Source organism: Pyxicephalus adspersus, chromosome 2, assembly GCF_032062135.1.
Source record: "Pyxicephalus adspersus chromosome 2, UCB_Pads_2.0, whole genome shotgun sequence".
Lineage (NCBI taxonomy): Eukaryota > Metazoa > Chordata > Amphibia > Anura > Pyxicephalidae > Pyxicephalus > Pyxicephalus adspersus.
In genome coordinates this window covers 63,837,830-63,855,593 of record NC_092859.1, presented here as the reverse complement: position 1 = coordinate 63,855,593, position 17,764 = coordinate 63,837,830, and the positions used below count along the sequence as shown (strand labels likewise).

At 37.5% G+C, this 17,764-nt stretch overlaps 1 protein-coding gene across 3 annotated transcripts in view; it reads right to left on the bottom strand.

The window, feature by feature from the left end:
• ARHGAP26 (Rho GTPase activating protein 26) overlaps window positions 1-17,764 on the bottom strand; it is a 405,537-nt gene that overhangs the window by 277,212 nt on the left and 110,561 nt on the right. For all 3 annotated transcript variants that reach the window (XR_011919418.1, XM_072400904.1, XM_072400903.1), the window contains 5 exons: window positions 7,383-7,493; window positions 5,003-5,107; window positions 4,700-4,829; window positions 3,717-3,817; window positions 849-943 (listed from right to left, as the gene is read on the bottom strand). Coding sequence is in view for 2 of the 3 variants with exons in the window: in XM_072400904.1 (XP_072257005.1) it covers window positions 849-943; window positions 3,717-3,817; window positions 4,700-4,829; window positions 5,003-5,107; window positions 7,383-7,493 (542 nt within the window). In the remaining variant the exon portion in view is untranslated. The remainder of the gene's footprint in view (window positions 1-848; window positions 944-3,716; window positions 3,818-4,699; window positions 4,830-5,002; window positions 5,108-7,382; window positions 7,494-17,764) is intronic.

The following is a 17,764-nucleotide window of genomic DNA, read 5'->3' as shown; positions in this document are numbered from 1 at the left end:
ATAAGACATCCCCTGAAAATAAGACCTAGTGTGTTTTTGGGAGCCAAAAAAAATATAAGACAGTGTCTTATTTTCGGGGAAACACGGTAGTAGTGGATTCTCTATTTCTGGGGGCCTAAAGGAGGCTCCAATAATATTTGTGTATTGTGCATCCCCACATTCAACTCCACCCATAATGCCTCAACCTTGTTGCTTGTTCAATCAGCAATTTCTTCTTTCACATTAACTTTCAGATTACTTCTCACATACAGACAGACATCACAACACTTTCGTTTGACTCTGTCTTTACGAAAGAGAGTATACCCAGGAATATTGACAGCCCAGTCATGTGAAGACTGGTAAAGTGGTAAAGGTAAGATCAGGTAAAGAAGTAATGTGAGATAATATTTGATTTGGTCAGATATATATATTCTGTGCTGACAGAACTAAAATTAGGTTAGCACTAAATCGATGCCATGTACATGCATCAGATGAATATGACCTTGAATGAGCAGTCTTGCTAGTCTTGGGCGAAAACCTGATGTGTACAGTGGTCCCTCCATGTCTCCAATCAATTGGACCAATCAGCAACAATCGAGAAGGAGAGAACAGTGTGCTACCACTAACTTATTCTCACCCCCCCCCTCCCCCTCCATAGAACAGATTGGCTATGTGTGAACAGCATTACAAAAATCGTTTCCAGTGACAGTGATTTGACATCTGTATGGGGCCTAAGAATCTCAGGAAGGTTTTTGAGCTGGAATTTAATCATAGACCAAAGGAATCCAAATTAGCTGAAAGGATCTTGCCATATGGTATGAAAAAAAAAAATGAACAAGAAATAAAGAGGATTATACAGTCTTACATACCGGTCAACACTTTCAACATCAAAGCAAAACCTCTTCTCAATGGAATCCGTTTTTCTTCGAATACAAGACTTCAACTGAACCACTTCTTCCTCGCCCTGCAAATACAACAGATGAACATTTTTGATTTTTGGTTTTACAACAGGGAAAGGGTAAAAAAGAAGGAGGGGGGGACATAGCCATTTGGGGGGGGGGGGGGGGTACATTACAGCAAAGACATTTGAAAACTGACAATATAAAAATATATACCAAAGCAAGAAACAGAGTATAAAATTGTACAAAATAAAATATTGCAATGTTTCCAAAAAGAAAAAAGCAACAAAGTATAAATAAGAAGAAGAGTTATTCCACACATACAGCTGTTTGTGGAGAAATAGTTTCCAGTTACTGGACCCTGCCATAAGAATCCCAAAAAACAATTATCAGTGAGAAGAAGAGTAATTACTAAGATAACAACCAAAAAAGTACCACAGTCTTGGGTACCATTAAACTCAGGCAGGACTGATTAACTTCACAAACGTGGAAATACAACTGCTGTTTTAATGGTGGAAGATGGGTGTTATTCAAAATGAAGAGGAACTTGTAATTAATAAAAAAAACTATTGTTGATGTTTTCTTATCTCTTCTTAAGAAGGACAAAGGCCCAAATTACTTAAAAAAAAATGACAAAAAAATTCTAAATTGATTACAGTAAAATTAGATTACAGTAAAAATTAAACAGATTATTAACTGATGGTCTATTGGGAGCCAAAATTTGCTTCCACCTCCTGAAAAGTATAAACAGTTAAATCCACTAACAGAAATCCTGACACTAGAAGTGATTAATCATCTGGGCTCCAATCAGATTTTCCCCTATCAAGTTTAAAAATATTTAAATAAACTTGCCACAAATGATAGATATAAAGTTCTTTATTAAACTAAACTCCAGACAAGCAGCAAAACACACTGCTCAAATACATAATTTATAAGAAAACTGCTGTACCCTCTCAGAGAATATTTTGATTCTAGTTTTGTGTCCCTGCCAAAGAGCAAAGCAAAGTCATTGGCACTGAGAACACATTCGCCCCCCCCACACACCCTGTACACTCGACAGAAAATTAGTAGCACATTGGTGAGGTTATACCTCTGCTCAGTATGCTCTTTAATCCTGTCTGTATGTTTCTCGTCAGCTAATTTGTACACAGAATATTTTTCCTTCAGATTTTTTATAACTAAAAGTGAACCAACATTTCAGCCAGCAGAATCCAATAAGTGAAATGGCAAACCTAATTGAGAAATTATCAGTGACATAAATAGCATAACCATATGGGCTTAGTTAACACAGAGCAGCAAACAGCAGTAAGGTGTTGTAAAATGCAAAAACCCAATTATTCACGTTTCAATGAGTGGGCCACCCAGCTGCTGTGCCCCCTCAGTTTGGCTCTTATCAGTAACTTTCTCGCTTCCCCATCTCATAGCTCAAGTTGGATCTTCTTTTGAAAAAAAAAAAAACATTGTGTAAAAATGTATGTGGGCATGTGTAATGACGTAATCAGCATCAAAATAGCTGCGTGTGTAATTAAATGTCACATTCTGCAGCCTTACAGCTCACTCTGTACAAACCTTCATAAATCCTAAGCCATATGACATAATGACTTGAAATTTTCAGGGAGCACAGGGAACACTCAAAGTAGTAACCACAATTTCAGCACCCCAGCTTTCAAAAATTTCAGGATATGGGGATCAGAATTGTAAAAACTTACATAACACTGAGGATGCTGTTTCAAAAGCAAGTGTGCCTAAATTTAAAATAAGTCATTAATTGAAAATGCATATTGGGAACCACTGGGGCCAATTACATAATAAGAAGCAATTGGATGGGGCCCCTAAATTGATATCGACCTGTCACAAATATATAACAGTTATACTATGTTACCCTGATCTGGTTCTTTTCTTTGAATCCCAATTTCCCTAGAATAATTGGGTGTACAAAACCGAACATGTAGGCGCAGTGGGGGACACCTTTGTCTACCCCCCACCCCCACCGCACACACACAAACGACTAAAATTCTATTACTATGGTATCATCAGAACATGAAAAACTCCACTATTAAAACACACTGCCCTATTACACATTACTGCCCACTTCTAACACTTGAACCACAATTTCTCTGGAATGGCGAGGTATAGGAAACTAAAAATTGAGTGGGGAAAGTCTGTGGATAACACCCCCAAAATTTCATCACTATAATAATATTAGAACATAAAAAAACTCTGCCCATCAAATTGAAATTGGGGTTCAGGTACTGGTAGGGTACAGTCATGTGTAACCGAACAGCATGTTTTGATGGGTTTTGATGAGTTTACGTTGTAATGATGCCATGGTGATGAGAGTTTGGGGGGTGTTAGCCACAAGTGTCCCCCACTTGTTTACACCTCCCCATTCCAGATAAGCTGGCGTTCAAAAAACAGAAGCAGAAAGGGTAGCATAGTATTAGCACTACATTTGCTGTGTCTTGCCCTGTACGCTTTTTTACCGCCCGGCTACAGCTTTCCCCCACCCAGCTGAAAAAAAAATCCGGGGAGAACACTGTGGTTGCTACTGTTTACTTGAGGTTAGCCTCTTTTTTTAAAAAGTAAGAGTAAACAAGTAAAACACATATTTAAGGTAAGGTCAGAAAATGAGCTGTAAACTGTGTAAAAAAATGTACCAAAAACAAAAAGCTACTACCAGCTTATAAAGTTATTATTAGAAAAGGTTTTCGATCATGAGGTGATCAGTCGCAATTTTTTAAAATATTCTTTAAGTGTTTGCATAATCACTTTATGTAATATTGTCATTTCTATTTCTACATTTTTACAGTACATCCTAATAAGAATCTTAAAACATACCACTTTACCCCCAGATTTCTGATCAAATGGAATCATAGTGAGCTGTCTTGTTTCCCGTTGATAGGTGCAGTAATGTTTAACCCAAGATGTCCCAAAGTGCCCTGCATAAAAAAAGACAAAAATATTAGTGTCTCCTTTTATAAATACACACTAGTGTTCTAATATGTCAATATTGTCTACTTTTGTCTAATGTCTACTAATTTTTTTCCCCAGACAACAAGACACATTTGTTACTAGGAAAGTCTCAAAAACAACAGTACTCTGCTTTAAGTCCCGGAAAATGGCTTCGCCCACCATATACAAACAAGCAACATTCACTTATGAAATAATATAAATAATTTCAAAATACAAAAATATGTTGAAAATTGTAAACTGAAAATATAATATAGCTTAATCAATCTGTGAATCGTTTTTCTAAAAATGAGAATTTTGAAGTTATGTGATTTAGCTTCACATTTCATGCTCATGTGGTACAGGTGTACATGCTTGAAAATAGCCAACCTCTAAGGTTAGCAGATTTTGGTTACTTCCATGTTCATGATCGGGAATTCTTTGCACGCTCAACATGAAAACTTTTGGGCCAGAAAAATAGGTGTCCCGCGCTAGAAGTATCACATTTTGCTTTCAGGTTTAGGTAGCAGAGAGTAGGGGAGCATGGTAAAAGTTTAAGCAGATACCTTTTGTGCCTACATTAAAGCCTGAAATTTATGAAAACTTGGTTAAATTGCAGGTTGACTTGAAATAGGAAAGCCCTTTGAGCTTGCAAAATTTAGGGTCATCTTCCCAATCTGCTTACAAGTAAAAACCAGACCAATTGATTGGTACCCCATAACACACAGTCACAGAGCAATACTTTAGTCATATTTTACACAAAACCCAGACTTTACAAGTAGATGACACTACACTACATGTAAAAATAGTAACTACAGATCACACGGAGAGTACAAGGGAAAAAAGGACACTACTGACAAAAGTGTACCCACTTTTCTCCTGGATGTAGAGATATCCCTCCATTGTATAAGGACTCATCATTTGCTGCTCATGAGGGTTTTCTTTCATTTTCTTCATGAGGGCTTCTACCTCAGAGCGCGTGCCTTCAAAACGATCCCGCGTCTTAAGAAAAAAAAAAAAAATACTTAAATGCAGAGAATCTTTCTGTACTTTAGGAACAGGTAATATCTAAAATACCTATCCCTATCTGCTGTGCAAACAAAATGATCTGAAAAAAAAAATCAAATGTATTATTAGTAACCTAGGCCCAGAGGAGCAATAGATGTGCTACTTACATTTTGGATGCTGATTGTTAGCTGTGTCTTGAAGTCACTGAAGTCTTTTGCCAGTTCATAACCATGATGGTAAAATGTGAACAGACCTTGCAAAAAAGCCAGCAGCTAAAATACAAAACAAAGAACACCAAAAAGATTAGGTTTAACTATTAAAAAAATAGGGAATTGTTAAAATAAAAAAAATATGTTCTTATCATACATGAACATGCTACTCTCTGAATAGGTTAGTAGAGTTTTCAACATTCATACTACAAAATAGACAGGAATGGGTTTTAGCTGGTCATCAGCCCAAAGAATAAAAATTGGGAGACTTTTTCACATACACGTGTGTGTTTGTGTGGGGAAAACTGCTGCAAATATTAAATGCAGATATCTATATGTACACATATAAGCTAAAGCCTCCCTCCTTTCAATTATCATCAATACAAATAAGTATGGTTCATTACAAGTAAGCTGGTTCATATCATCTGGAGCTGCTTAATGGTCATTAATAAGTGTAGCTGTACGTCATAATTTGCCACATTAAAGAGGTAACTGCAGCTCATAATTGATGGGGAACAAATCTGTTAAAAAGAGAGCAGATTTAAATTAGTGCCATCAGTGATTGGCAGCAATATCATAAAGACAGAAAATGGTTCAAGTCTTGAGGGGTAATCAAAGGCTGGACACCCATAAAGGGGATCCTGAGTTCTTAAAAATTGGGAAGATGATAACAGTTTCTCAGTCCTAGTGATACAAGTCATTTATAGTGATTACACCAGAGTATTGCAGGTCATGACCAATGGGTGTGAGGCATGTGTTGTTGTTGGTTAGCACTAGTTGGAGGTGGTTGGGGGGTTCTTTGACGATGGAAGCTTAAGTCTAGGAGCATGAAAACCATGGACCATCATTCCAAGTAGAGAACAGGTTTGTAGGTCTAGGAGCAGATATAAGCATGGGTGAAGCAATTGTAGCAATATAGAATTTTTACATCTGGTAGTCAAGGATACTCCTCATTACCAACGACAAAAATTGTCTCTCTTTAATTATTCTTACCATTATTGTGTTGATGGGATTGTTTGCTTCTGGAAAGAGTCTCTCACTATTCAGTTTTATAGGTATTGAAAAGCAGCTTGAAGCAGATCCAATACAGGTCAATATGAAGCTAACTGCATGTCGGATACACTGGCAAAAATGTTTTGAAGATCTCAAAAACACCTTAAGCATAGCCTTTTGTTTAAAAATGCTCAAAGTACTCCTATTATATGATTATCTTTTTACGAACGTAAATTAGAGCTCATTTCTTAGCAGAGTTATTATGTTATTATAATTTAACATGAAAGCCCAATAATATTGATGTTCACTTGGAGACTGTAATGAATGTTTGATCATCTTGCAAACAACAGGAAACATAAACAAAACATTAAAAGCCTTGGTCTGTGTGTTAGTTATTTCTATCCAAGGCTGTGTACTAGTTTATGCAAGAGCTTCTCTTCTCTTGTGTGAACAGGAAATGGGCAGATGTAGATCTGCATTCCAAATCCATGTGAAAGTCAAATAAGTGCCACAAGGAAAATAAATGTAAAAGCATTAAGACAAGCTACATTTTCCATTTAAACCCATGAGATAGTCTACCTGCCAAAAAGTATACATTTTCATTTTCATGTTCATTTTGAGCAACTGAAAATCTTAGTAATTAACTACCTAATATTACTTAGTAATTAACTACCTATACCACACACTATTTTGCTTGCTTAATGGTTCTAAACCTGAACTTGAAAGTTGTAGTATGATTGTGAAATATTGGCCATGGTTTGGAAAATATGACTAGTCACGCAGAAAACTTTTTTGTTAGAAGATAATGCCACAATGCCTATGACAAAAAGTAGGAGGTAGAGCTGGGTATGTGTGTGATCTACAGCGGCCTGAAGAACTTGCAGCATCTTATCCGAAAATATTGGCAGACAAATTGATTTCCTAACACAGAAAGCTGCACATGAGAAAAAATGAAGATGCTGGAGTGGCCATTAGTTTCTCCCTCAGTATCATTAAACCACTTTGGGGAAACTTTAAACATCCAGTTTATGCAAAACTACCAAAGAATGTATGGGACATGGAGGTTCTTTTGCCAAGATGAATAGGCAGTTGAGAAAATCAGGAACCCCATCCACAACTATCACAACAGGCTCCACTCCATCATTGATGCTATAAACTGGGGGCAATTAACATTATTAGATGTAAGGGTGTGTAAATGTTGATCAGACACCATCTCAATATCTTCCTTATTGCTTTGTTTTTGGTAAATGATTGTGTTATCCAACTAAATCAACTTCATGTAAATCATTAAATGTACAGTAATTCTGAAAAAATGATAACAAATATACTTCATAAATAAACTTACCGGCTCCACAAATTCAAACATTTTCCTTTCCTGGACTTCATGCACTTTTAAAACATATTCCAGTGACACCTCATAGAAATGTTGCCTCATCTGATCAACTTGACTATCCGCCTATCAGAAAGAAACAGGAGAATCAATTTAAAAATAAAAAATAAAAAAATAAAAATAAACATTTTATGGAAATATGACATTATAGTTACACAAGTTCTGTATTAAAGATTTGTGAATTATTATTTTATACTTTTATCTGTAAAAGTATTTTGTTAATTCTAACACATTCCACTGATGCAGACCACTAAAGTTTTTAATCCAGCGAATTTAACAACACTGTTAACTACACTTATTTTTTTTTTTTCACAAAAGTAAAACAAAAATAGTTATAAACACGAATAAATGATGATCATGACAATTACTTCAGGCCTGATACGTTTACCTTTGAAAAAAACTGAAACCCCCCCTTCACATTTTGAAGTTCCCCAGTACTAAAGCTGCGTACACACCTGCAATCGTGAAAGATCCTTTCCAACGAGAAAAGACTGCACGATGCATGAACGATGCTGTACATACAGCACCGTTCATGCTCTATGGAGAGGGGAGGGGGAGAGCGACGGAGCGGCACCCTGCTGCGCGCTCTCCCCTTCCCTTTCATTAGGATCGGTCGTCGTCCATCGTCCATGGATCCGCCAGGACGGTCGTCGGACGATGGACGACGACCGACTGTACACACGGCAGATTTTCGCCCGATAATTGGCCGATACCGATTATCGGGCGAGAAAAATTTGCCGTGTGTACGCAGCTTAACAGATTTCCTGTCCTGTGGTGACCAAGCTCTTCCTCTATTGATAATACTGGTCAACAAACTTTTTCATGCCAAACAGATTAAAGTCATTTTAGGTTATGTTTTATGTACAGATTCCAAATATTGTATTGGTTTTGCTAGCTGGCTCTAGTTTTTGAAATTACCTCCATATTAACCTCATAGAAAACTAATGAAACATGAAAATTAAGAAAAATTAAACTAGATATGCCTAGGTATACAAAATTTAATTTTTTAAATACTTAATGTCAGCTTATTCAGTATATTTACAGAACTAATCACAAAGAAGTAATTAAAAAACTCTGTTTGTATGATTTCCTTTAATGCTGATGATCAGGACAATCACGTTGAAGGCTCCAGCAGTAGTCTGCCATCATGTGTCTATCCCATCTGCCCTGATACCTTTCTTCCATCACCTTTATATCTTGATGGAACCTCTCCCCTTGTTCCTCTCTGAAATCTTTCTGCAAATAGCTATGGAAATAGTGTACCTTTATGCTCATAGTAGAAACCAAATTTTTATTGATTAAGAGTCAGTTTTGTACCAGTTCAAGATTTTGTGCTTTATGGTTACCCAAGAAGTTCTTGACAACCATGACATAGCTGTGCCAGGTCGAAGCTTCAGTATCAGTCATGTAACCTGTGAAATTTGAATCATTAATCAGTTTCCGAACATGGGGTCCATCAGCGATTCCTGCTTTAAATTTGTCAGTACTCAATTCAGGGAAGAATCTACAAATGTTTTTGAAGCTCAGAGCTCTAACAAATTGCTTAATTATTCCCAACTTTATGTGTAGTGGAGGGAGAAAGATTTATCCTTAGTCAACCATTGGCTTGTTAATGATGTTCGCTGCACCTTTTTCATGTTTTCCCTTGGAGGCCATGTCACTTCTTGCCAGTGATCCTGCTTTGTTCTACTATCCTACTATCCAAGCAGATGAAACATGGGTAATTTGTGTATCCACTTTGCTGTACAAGTAGTAAGTTCACCAATTTTAAGTCAACATATATGGACCATTGGTGTTCATTATAGCAAAGCTTTTGTAAGACCATTTGGATATTTTCATATTCTTCTTTAAGTTTTGTTGAGTGAATATTTGGAATTGATGCATAGCAGTTGCCAATATGCAGTTAAATAGATTTCAAACTTCGAGCGGAACGGCCTATGAAAAGCTGCCAGTCTTCTGCTCGGTATTCTGGTACTCCCATATGAGCTAGTAGTCCAGGGATGTTACAACCTTAAACAAAGTCTCCATCTTCACTGAAATATGGTAGGAGTGTCACCTCTCTTGTTCTATAAACCATTTTCTTTTAGCATGTATACTAAATGTTCAGATATTTGTTTTGACAAACGTACGTCACATATTAATTCATTGAGCTCTTCTACACTCCAAACCCTGTATATCCCCCATGTCAGATACAGGAATATCAGGAAGAATGTCAGGAAGGGTACTTAACACTGGAATAAGAACATTAGCACCATGCGGCAAAGGTCGTCTAGCTGATTCCAAATCAGGGTACTTCTACTTGTTTTTCTTGTAACAATTGAAACCTTTTACATTCACAGCACAAAAATAACAATCATTATGATGATTTTTGGGCTCTCGCCATACCATAGGTACACCAAAGTTCAAACTTTTCAGTTTTTCATTTTTCCACTGACGTAGACATTCTACACAAGTTTTGCATACCATATGGGGAGCCCAATACTTATCTTGGTCCCCCAGTTTAATACCAAAATATGCAAGATATGCTTGTTTTACAAATTCTGTAATGTAAGTCTGGGAATATTCACCACAAATGTAGCAAAATACATTAGGGTCATTTAAACAACTTCTTAGGAACTAATTTTTCTGTAAAAAAAAAAGGATGAATAAAAAGAAGGCAAATAAAAGTTTTATGAAAATAATGCTACATTTAAAATATAAAATGCAAAACATCGGTGTAAATAAAGATTGATAATTTAATGCTGTGTTAACATCTGTTGTTGGTAAAATCATCTATTCCGATTCCTGTATTATCCCACAAGCAGATGAAAATTGCTTCATTGCTTCACTTGCAACTTTATGTGTAGTGGAGGGAGAATGATTTTTCTTTTGTCAACCATTGGCTCGTTAATGATGTTCGCTGCACCTTTTTTCATGTTTTCCCTTGGAGGCCATGTCACTTTTTTCCAGGGATCCTGCTTTGCTCTATTATCCCACAAGCAGATGAAACATGGGTACTTTGTGTATCCACTTTGCTGTTCAAGTAAGAAGTTCACCATATTTAAATCAACATATATGGACCATTGGTATTCATGATAGCAAAGCTTTTCATTGGTGTAAATAAAGATTGATAATATTATGCTGTGTTAACATTTGTTGTTGGTGATCTAATCGTCTATTCCAATTCCTGTATAACAAGAACTAGAGCCAATTCAATGAAACTGATGTCATTTCTGGATTCAGCAGACCTGAAATACACTAAATATATTGAAAAATCCTTGGCAAGTAAAAATTTCTTTTTTTTTGTTAAGCTATGTAATATATTGTGGGTGAGCATTGTCACCATAGAAGAGAAAGTTTAATACTGGCCGAAATACCAGGTGATAATAAAAATGTGGTGGCTGCAATGGTTTGTTTTAAGGCTTTGCCCCTTTAGATATTAGTCTAATAATATTCTAAATAATATTACTTTAACACAAAAGAACACAATGTTTACTAAGAAAGGTGTAGATTTACACAAAACACCTACATGTAGAATTAATTACTTATAAGACTTTATTATACAGATTTGTACATCCAATAAATATGGACAAGGTAGCAAAAAAGCTAATACAGTGAGAGAAAAGATGATCAGTGGGTGACTAGCGCTGATATGTTAAATGCAACAAGGGTATAAACAAATCATGTATTCTGTACCTTCCCACTTCCAAGGTCTACAATTGTTTTTCCACTAAATGTCAGTGACAGATCAGAAAGAACAGGAGCTGTACAGAAAGCCCAGCCAATCTGGTAATAGATTGAAAATGACAAAAAAGCTTACACTTGAGGAACAATGCTAATGACAATAATTGTGTTAATTATGGTTATAGCCTGTAAATGAATGGCAAGAACTAGTATTAGCTCCAACTTACCTAGCTTTGGGTAAAAACTATTGTAAAATACACTTAGGTAAACACTAATGACAGAAGACAAATATTTTCAACCCCCCTTTCTAATTTTTCAAAAACAAAAAGGTTTAGCTATCATAACTGATATTACAATGCAAACTGCCTTGTCATTATAAGGGTTAAGAAATACAGATGATAGAAAAAAAGTGTACACACCCCTTTTAAAATGCCAGGTTTTTGTGACGTAATAAATCATTTCAAAACTTTTCCCACCTTTATTGTGACATATAACCTGTAAAATTCAATTGAAAAAAAACATGTATGATTACCTGGTTGCACAAATGTGAACACCCTTGAACTAATACTTTGTTGAAGCAACAGCATGGCGCATCTTTACACCACTCTTCCTTGCAAACGCACTCCAAATCTGTCAGATTGCGAGACCATCTTGTGTGCACAGCCCTCTTCAGGTCACCCCACAAATTTTAAATTGGATTTAGGTCTGGGCTCTAGTCGAGCTATTCCAAAACTTTAATTTTATGGGATTACCCAGGTCTAGCAGCTGACTTTAGAAGTGTTCTTCCCAGCCCCTTTTAGATGGCCACACCACCCAGCTGTATTTGGGTGGTTACTGAAAAGTTAAGTCACAATACAGGTGCACTGGACAGTTGGTGCATGATACAAAAGCGATTGGAAAAAATAGAACAGATTTATAGAGGTTACTGGATTCCTATGGCAACAACAATTAGGACCCCTTAATCTGTTTTGTGTTGCCACACCTCTCTTTTTGACAACACTATTAGGCCTGATTACTCACCACACGGGTTGCCAACCCAACACTCCTCATAATCAGTTGCAGAGTAGAATACATTCTCAATAAAAATTGGACCTACTTCTTTCCTCAGACACCAATCCACACAAGACCTGCCTTGTGTTACCAGTGGGGGAAATAGTTCTTAGCAGGAATACCTTGAGTTTTGGCCCTAAATTAGGAGCTGGACCAGTGAAACATGAGTTTGTTGTTTCCAGTTTTTTGGTTATTATTACAATGCTTACTTAAAACTAACCTTTTGTAATAGCTTTTTTTCAGAAGGTTCCACCTTCTTATTTCTAAAAGGCAAAAGAGCATTGTTTTCTGACACATGGAGGTGGAGCCAATTAAAAAGTTTAGGCTAGGCAGATAATATTTACTTAGATCAGTGGCCCAGATCACAGGTAAAAAAAGATAAAGGTAAATAGGTTAGCACTTTGGCCTTTTGAAGTGCTAGATATGAATTCCAGCCAGGGCATTATCCACAAGAAGTTTGTATGTTTTCCCTGTGTTTGTGTGGGTTTCCTCCGGACAATCTGGTTTCCTCCCACACCCCAAAAACATGCAGATAGGTTAAGTGGATTCCCTTCAAACACATTTATCTATAGTAGAAACATTACATTTAGGGTCCCTTGGAGACACGTTTTAAATATGACAGTAGACTTTGTAAAGCACTGTATAATGTCAGCACTCTATAAATGCAAGTAAATTATAATAATATAATTAGAAAAGGTTAGAGCCTATATCAAATTTATATTACTGTCTATCCCCACTGGGAAGATATCCCCGCTCCAATTGGTCCAGGTGACTTTTGTTTGAAAGCAATAAGTAAAGTAGGATCCTGCAATCTTTGAGAACTCTGAGGGAGGGGAATTCCTTTTACTTTGAAGAGATTTGTTCTCATTTCCTGTTGTGTCATTAGCACGATTCAGAGAAGACATCAATAAAATTGATGACGGAAAATACATTTAAATTTAAAAGTGTGGTGAGTAGCACACATACTTGCCTCTTCCAGGCATGCAGCCAATCCAATCACCCACAGCACTTCATTGCTACTGTTGACATCTTTGGGCTTGGTGTTTTAAGCCTATGTGAAACATAGTTTTTTTTTTTTTTTTCAAGTGGTGACCATAAAACCCAGTACCGCCACACGAGTTGATTAACCGCAGTCCCCAATACATACTGAGATTGTATATTTGCTTGCAATAAAGGCAGGTTCTTTTTTAGGAGAAAGAACATATTGAGACGCATCTGCAATAAAACTACCAGATAACACTTCAGATCAAATTTAAGGTATACAATATCATAGTTCTCCCAAGTGGGTTTTAGCCGGTTGCTCCGCCCGGCTGCTGTGCCTACCCCGCCCGGCTGCTGTGCCTACCCCGCCCACCTCTCCTCGGCAGCTCTTATCCTCCGCACAGATCTCAGTGAGGCTGCTTTGTGCCATCTGTGCTCTGTGTCATCTGTTCAGAGGATTGCTGCTGGGATGAGAGGTGAGCACACAGTTCAGCCTTCATGTGAAGGGGACACAGGCAGCCCTGCCCCCATCTCATAGCACAAGCTGGGATTTCTATTTAAAAAAAAAAATCTGCCAGTGAAATGTATCCACTGCTAGAGCTGTGTGTGAAGTCTCCATGTGGTTCTGCATCCTCACAGCTCTCTGTGTAGAAACCTCCATATCTCCTAAACTGTATGTCACAATGACCTGTAATTTTCAGGGTGTACAGGGGACCCTCATAGATACTAGTTACTAAAATTTCAGCCCCCCCAGCTTCAAAGAATTTCAAGATTTCAAGATATGGGGGGGGGGTCACAAATGTAAAAAGTTATAAAAATTGAACTTTGGGGTTGCTGTTTCAGAGGAAAGTGCAACTAGGAGTCCTAAATTGAAAATGCAAATTGGGGATCCCGGGCCATCAATATAGCAAGGAGCATTGGGGTGGGGCCCTAAATATATACCTACCTGTCACAAATCTATACCTATGAAACTACTGTCTGCTTCTCTTCTTTGAGCACCAATTTCTCTGAAAATTTGCAAGTGTCAGGCACATTCTCCCCTTACAATCTCATTACAGCATCATTAGAACATAAACACTCTGCCCATCAAAATGGGCCTTTCTGCCCTGTTACACATTCCTGTCCACTTAACTAACATTCTGAACGTCAATTGGGGAATGGGGAGGTGTAAGAAACTAAAAATATAGGTACAAGTGGGGAACATCTGTGACTAACATCCCCTAAAACTTCATCACTAGAACATTAACTCTGCCCACTAAATTTTATTGAGGTTGAGGTACTGGAAGGTTACCGTCATGTGTAACAAGGAAGTGCATTTTGATGGACAGCTTTTTTTTAATGTTGTAATGCTGCCATGGTGATGAAAGGTGATAGCCACAAGTGTCTCCCACTTCCACCTATGTTTTTGTTTCCCTGCACCTCCTAATTCTAGGGAAATTGGGGTTTGAGGTAAGATGCAGACAGATATGAGTAACAGAGCAGGCAGCAAACTTTGCTAGGTAGAGATTTATGTTCTCATAATTCCATACTAATTACATTTTAGAAGGGTTTAGCCACAAGTGTCCCCCACTTGCACCTACAGTTTAAGTTTCCTATGCCACCACGTGTACCTTAAAACTTTCAAGTTAATACAACCAGCGGTTTAGGAGATATGAAGGTTTAAACACAGCGAGTTGTTGGGCTGCAGAATATGACAAGCAGCCTTTACACTCACACAGCTATCACACTGCGCTGCCGATGACATTACAGACTGCGGATAAACTTCACAGACAGTTTTTTTTAATAGAATATGGGCAGTGATAAGAGGGGGTCACCGTCTGTCTTGTCCCCATCTGATATCCCATGCATGATGCTATTAAAGCATTGCCACATTTTTAACATTATATTAAAGAGTGACTTTCTCTGTTATGTAATGGAAAAATGTGTTTTGTTTTTTTTTTGTTTTTTTTTACACTTTTTCGGAGAGGATCTCTCCCCTTCAGTCTTCACTTCCATTTGGGTAAAGACTAAAGGGGAAACCCGCAGCCTCCTGGGATATTTATGTCACATATCCCAAGAGGTGCAAGCATCTTCAGAGGCTTTCTTATAATGTAAAAAAAAGTGTTCAATCTCATGCATGCGCAGTGCAAGGCAGCACTGGACGTACAAGTGAGCATTGGAGAACAGGTGGAAGCTGTGCCAGCGTGGGCCCACTGGGCTAATTTTGTAAAAGAATGAAGTGAAAAAAAAATGTTTTCACAAAAGTTTACTGTAACTAAATATAGACACAGGAGCACATCTGAAGTTAGGCTGAATTCACACTGGCAGTAAGGTTACATTTGTCCATTCCTCAGGCGAGGAACCACTGCTGCCTAAAAAACTTCTAGCTCTGAAAAAGCCCAGCACTTACCGCCTGTTACCAATCCTAGGTGCCCAGCACTTACCGTCTGTTATCAATCCTAGGTGCCCAGCACTTACCGCCTGTTACCAATTCTTGATGCCTAGAAGTTGCCAGAAGTCTCTCAGAAGGGGTAAATGTTTTTTGCTGCTAATATGAACTAAGACTAACTTGTTACACCACATTCATTATACTATTTCACTATTACAAAGGAATACACTCTTAAAACTTAGAACACTAGTAAGTTGGGTCACAATACATGGCATAGGACAATTGTGGCAAAATACATAGAATAAAAAAATTGGATATACTAACGGGGAAGGCATTACAAAGTTGTAACAAATCATTGGGAGAAGGTGGAACACTGAAACAATAAGAGGTTACTGATTACCCATGGCATAAACAACTGGGAGCACTAAATTTGCTGTGTTTTGCCACACCCCCTTTTTTACCACCCGGCTGAAAAAAATTTCTGGGGAGAACACTGAATATGTGGATAGTGTGCCCAAAAAAAGAAGAGAAGAACACTCCTAAAAAAATATGTAGTACCTCCTGTACATTATGGTAATTGAGCTGGGATGATGATTTAACTCCTGTGAATCACGTTATATCACCAGTGTTTGGGCAATGGTGGAGCAAGAAGTCTCTGGACCCAAAAAAAGACTAGCAATAGGTAAGCAGGGTGATATGGTGGGATATAGACATTGTATCAGTGGCAACCATAACCATCATGCTGTGCAGATTTGTGCTGAATGGCATGCATCTGCATGTCCTGAAAGGAGTAAAATTTCGCCTATGTGCACCAAAACCTTTTTCTATATTTAAAAAGGTACATGCAGGAACCTTTACTAGCCTGCACACACAGCCCCCCCCCCCACCATTATTGGTTTAGTACTTAATTCAAGAGATTTTTTCAAAATGTTATCAGAATTCCAAAAATATTTGTAAAAAAAAATTAAATTATATCAATAGCTTTTTTTTAGGTTGGACTGAGTTATTTTAAAGTAATGATTTAAGCTACATCAAAATGTCTAATGGTTCCCAATGTATCAAATTTAAAAATGGCCACTAGATGGTGCCAATGCACCTCATGTAATGATACACATTAATGACAGCTGGAACCAGTCATCTAAATCAACATATATTTACCTGATATCCTCCTTTACAAAGATAACTGCTGTTCCACATACCTGCTACATAAATCTTTTGAATTTATTTAGTAAGCTTAAAATAGTAATACATTGAAAATAAAAATAGAAACTTCATTCAATTTCACCATGCAACTTGCAAGCACCTGAAAAAATACTGGGCTAGATCGATGTGGTGAGGGATGTCACATTGTATAACAATATGTTTATGGAATTATTTCATAACTAGCACAAAATCTAATCATGTGGAATAACCTACAGCAGCCAGACACAGGCTAGGTTTTATTGGCATGTTATGTAGCTTGCTTACTTTGTGTGCATCAAAAATACGATCTTACAATACATTAATTTTTGGCAATTAAGTAAACACATTTTTTACAAAACTAGAAGTCATGTAGATAGCTGAAAGCATGGTGTGTGTTTTCTATGTGGGGCAAACAGGCCTGTATCTAGGTAAAAAAATCTACATATATCCAATGGGTTTGTGTTAACTAGAAAAAAAAAATAAAGACTATGCACTAAACAGGTCAATAATTATCCCTGATTCCCTGACTGAAGCTGGCAAATCAAGAAGAACAAAGTCAATTGTATCAGAAAGATGAAATGGCAAAATGATGTCAAACAGAAAAATGCAATCTAAATGGTAAAGGTGAGATAAGTAGCAAAATCTTGAACACTGCTCTGTTTGCTCACCTGGGTGTTTTAATAAAAAATCTCCCATATTAGAATAGCAAAGAGAAACAGGGAATTACCGTGTTTCCCCGAAAATAAGACACCCCCCCCCCCCAAAGTAAGCCCTAGCAGGATTTTTGGCTGTTTTCCAGCAAGCTCAAAATATAAGCCCTCCCCCGAAAGTAAGCCCTAGCTTAATACCGTAGAATATCTTCAGCACATACTGTACATAGTGGTGGGGGAGGAAGTAAATACCGTAGAATATCTTCAGCACATACTGTACATAGTGGTGGGGGAGGAAGTAAAGGACATCACAGACTGTCACACGAGTGCAGGACTGTCACAACATCACTACCCCGTACGTACGAGTATTCCAGGCTCACACAATCCATCATTTCTCCGGGGGCAGAGCTGATGATTGTAGAGAGAGATGTGAAGGGAGGGCA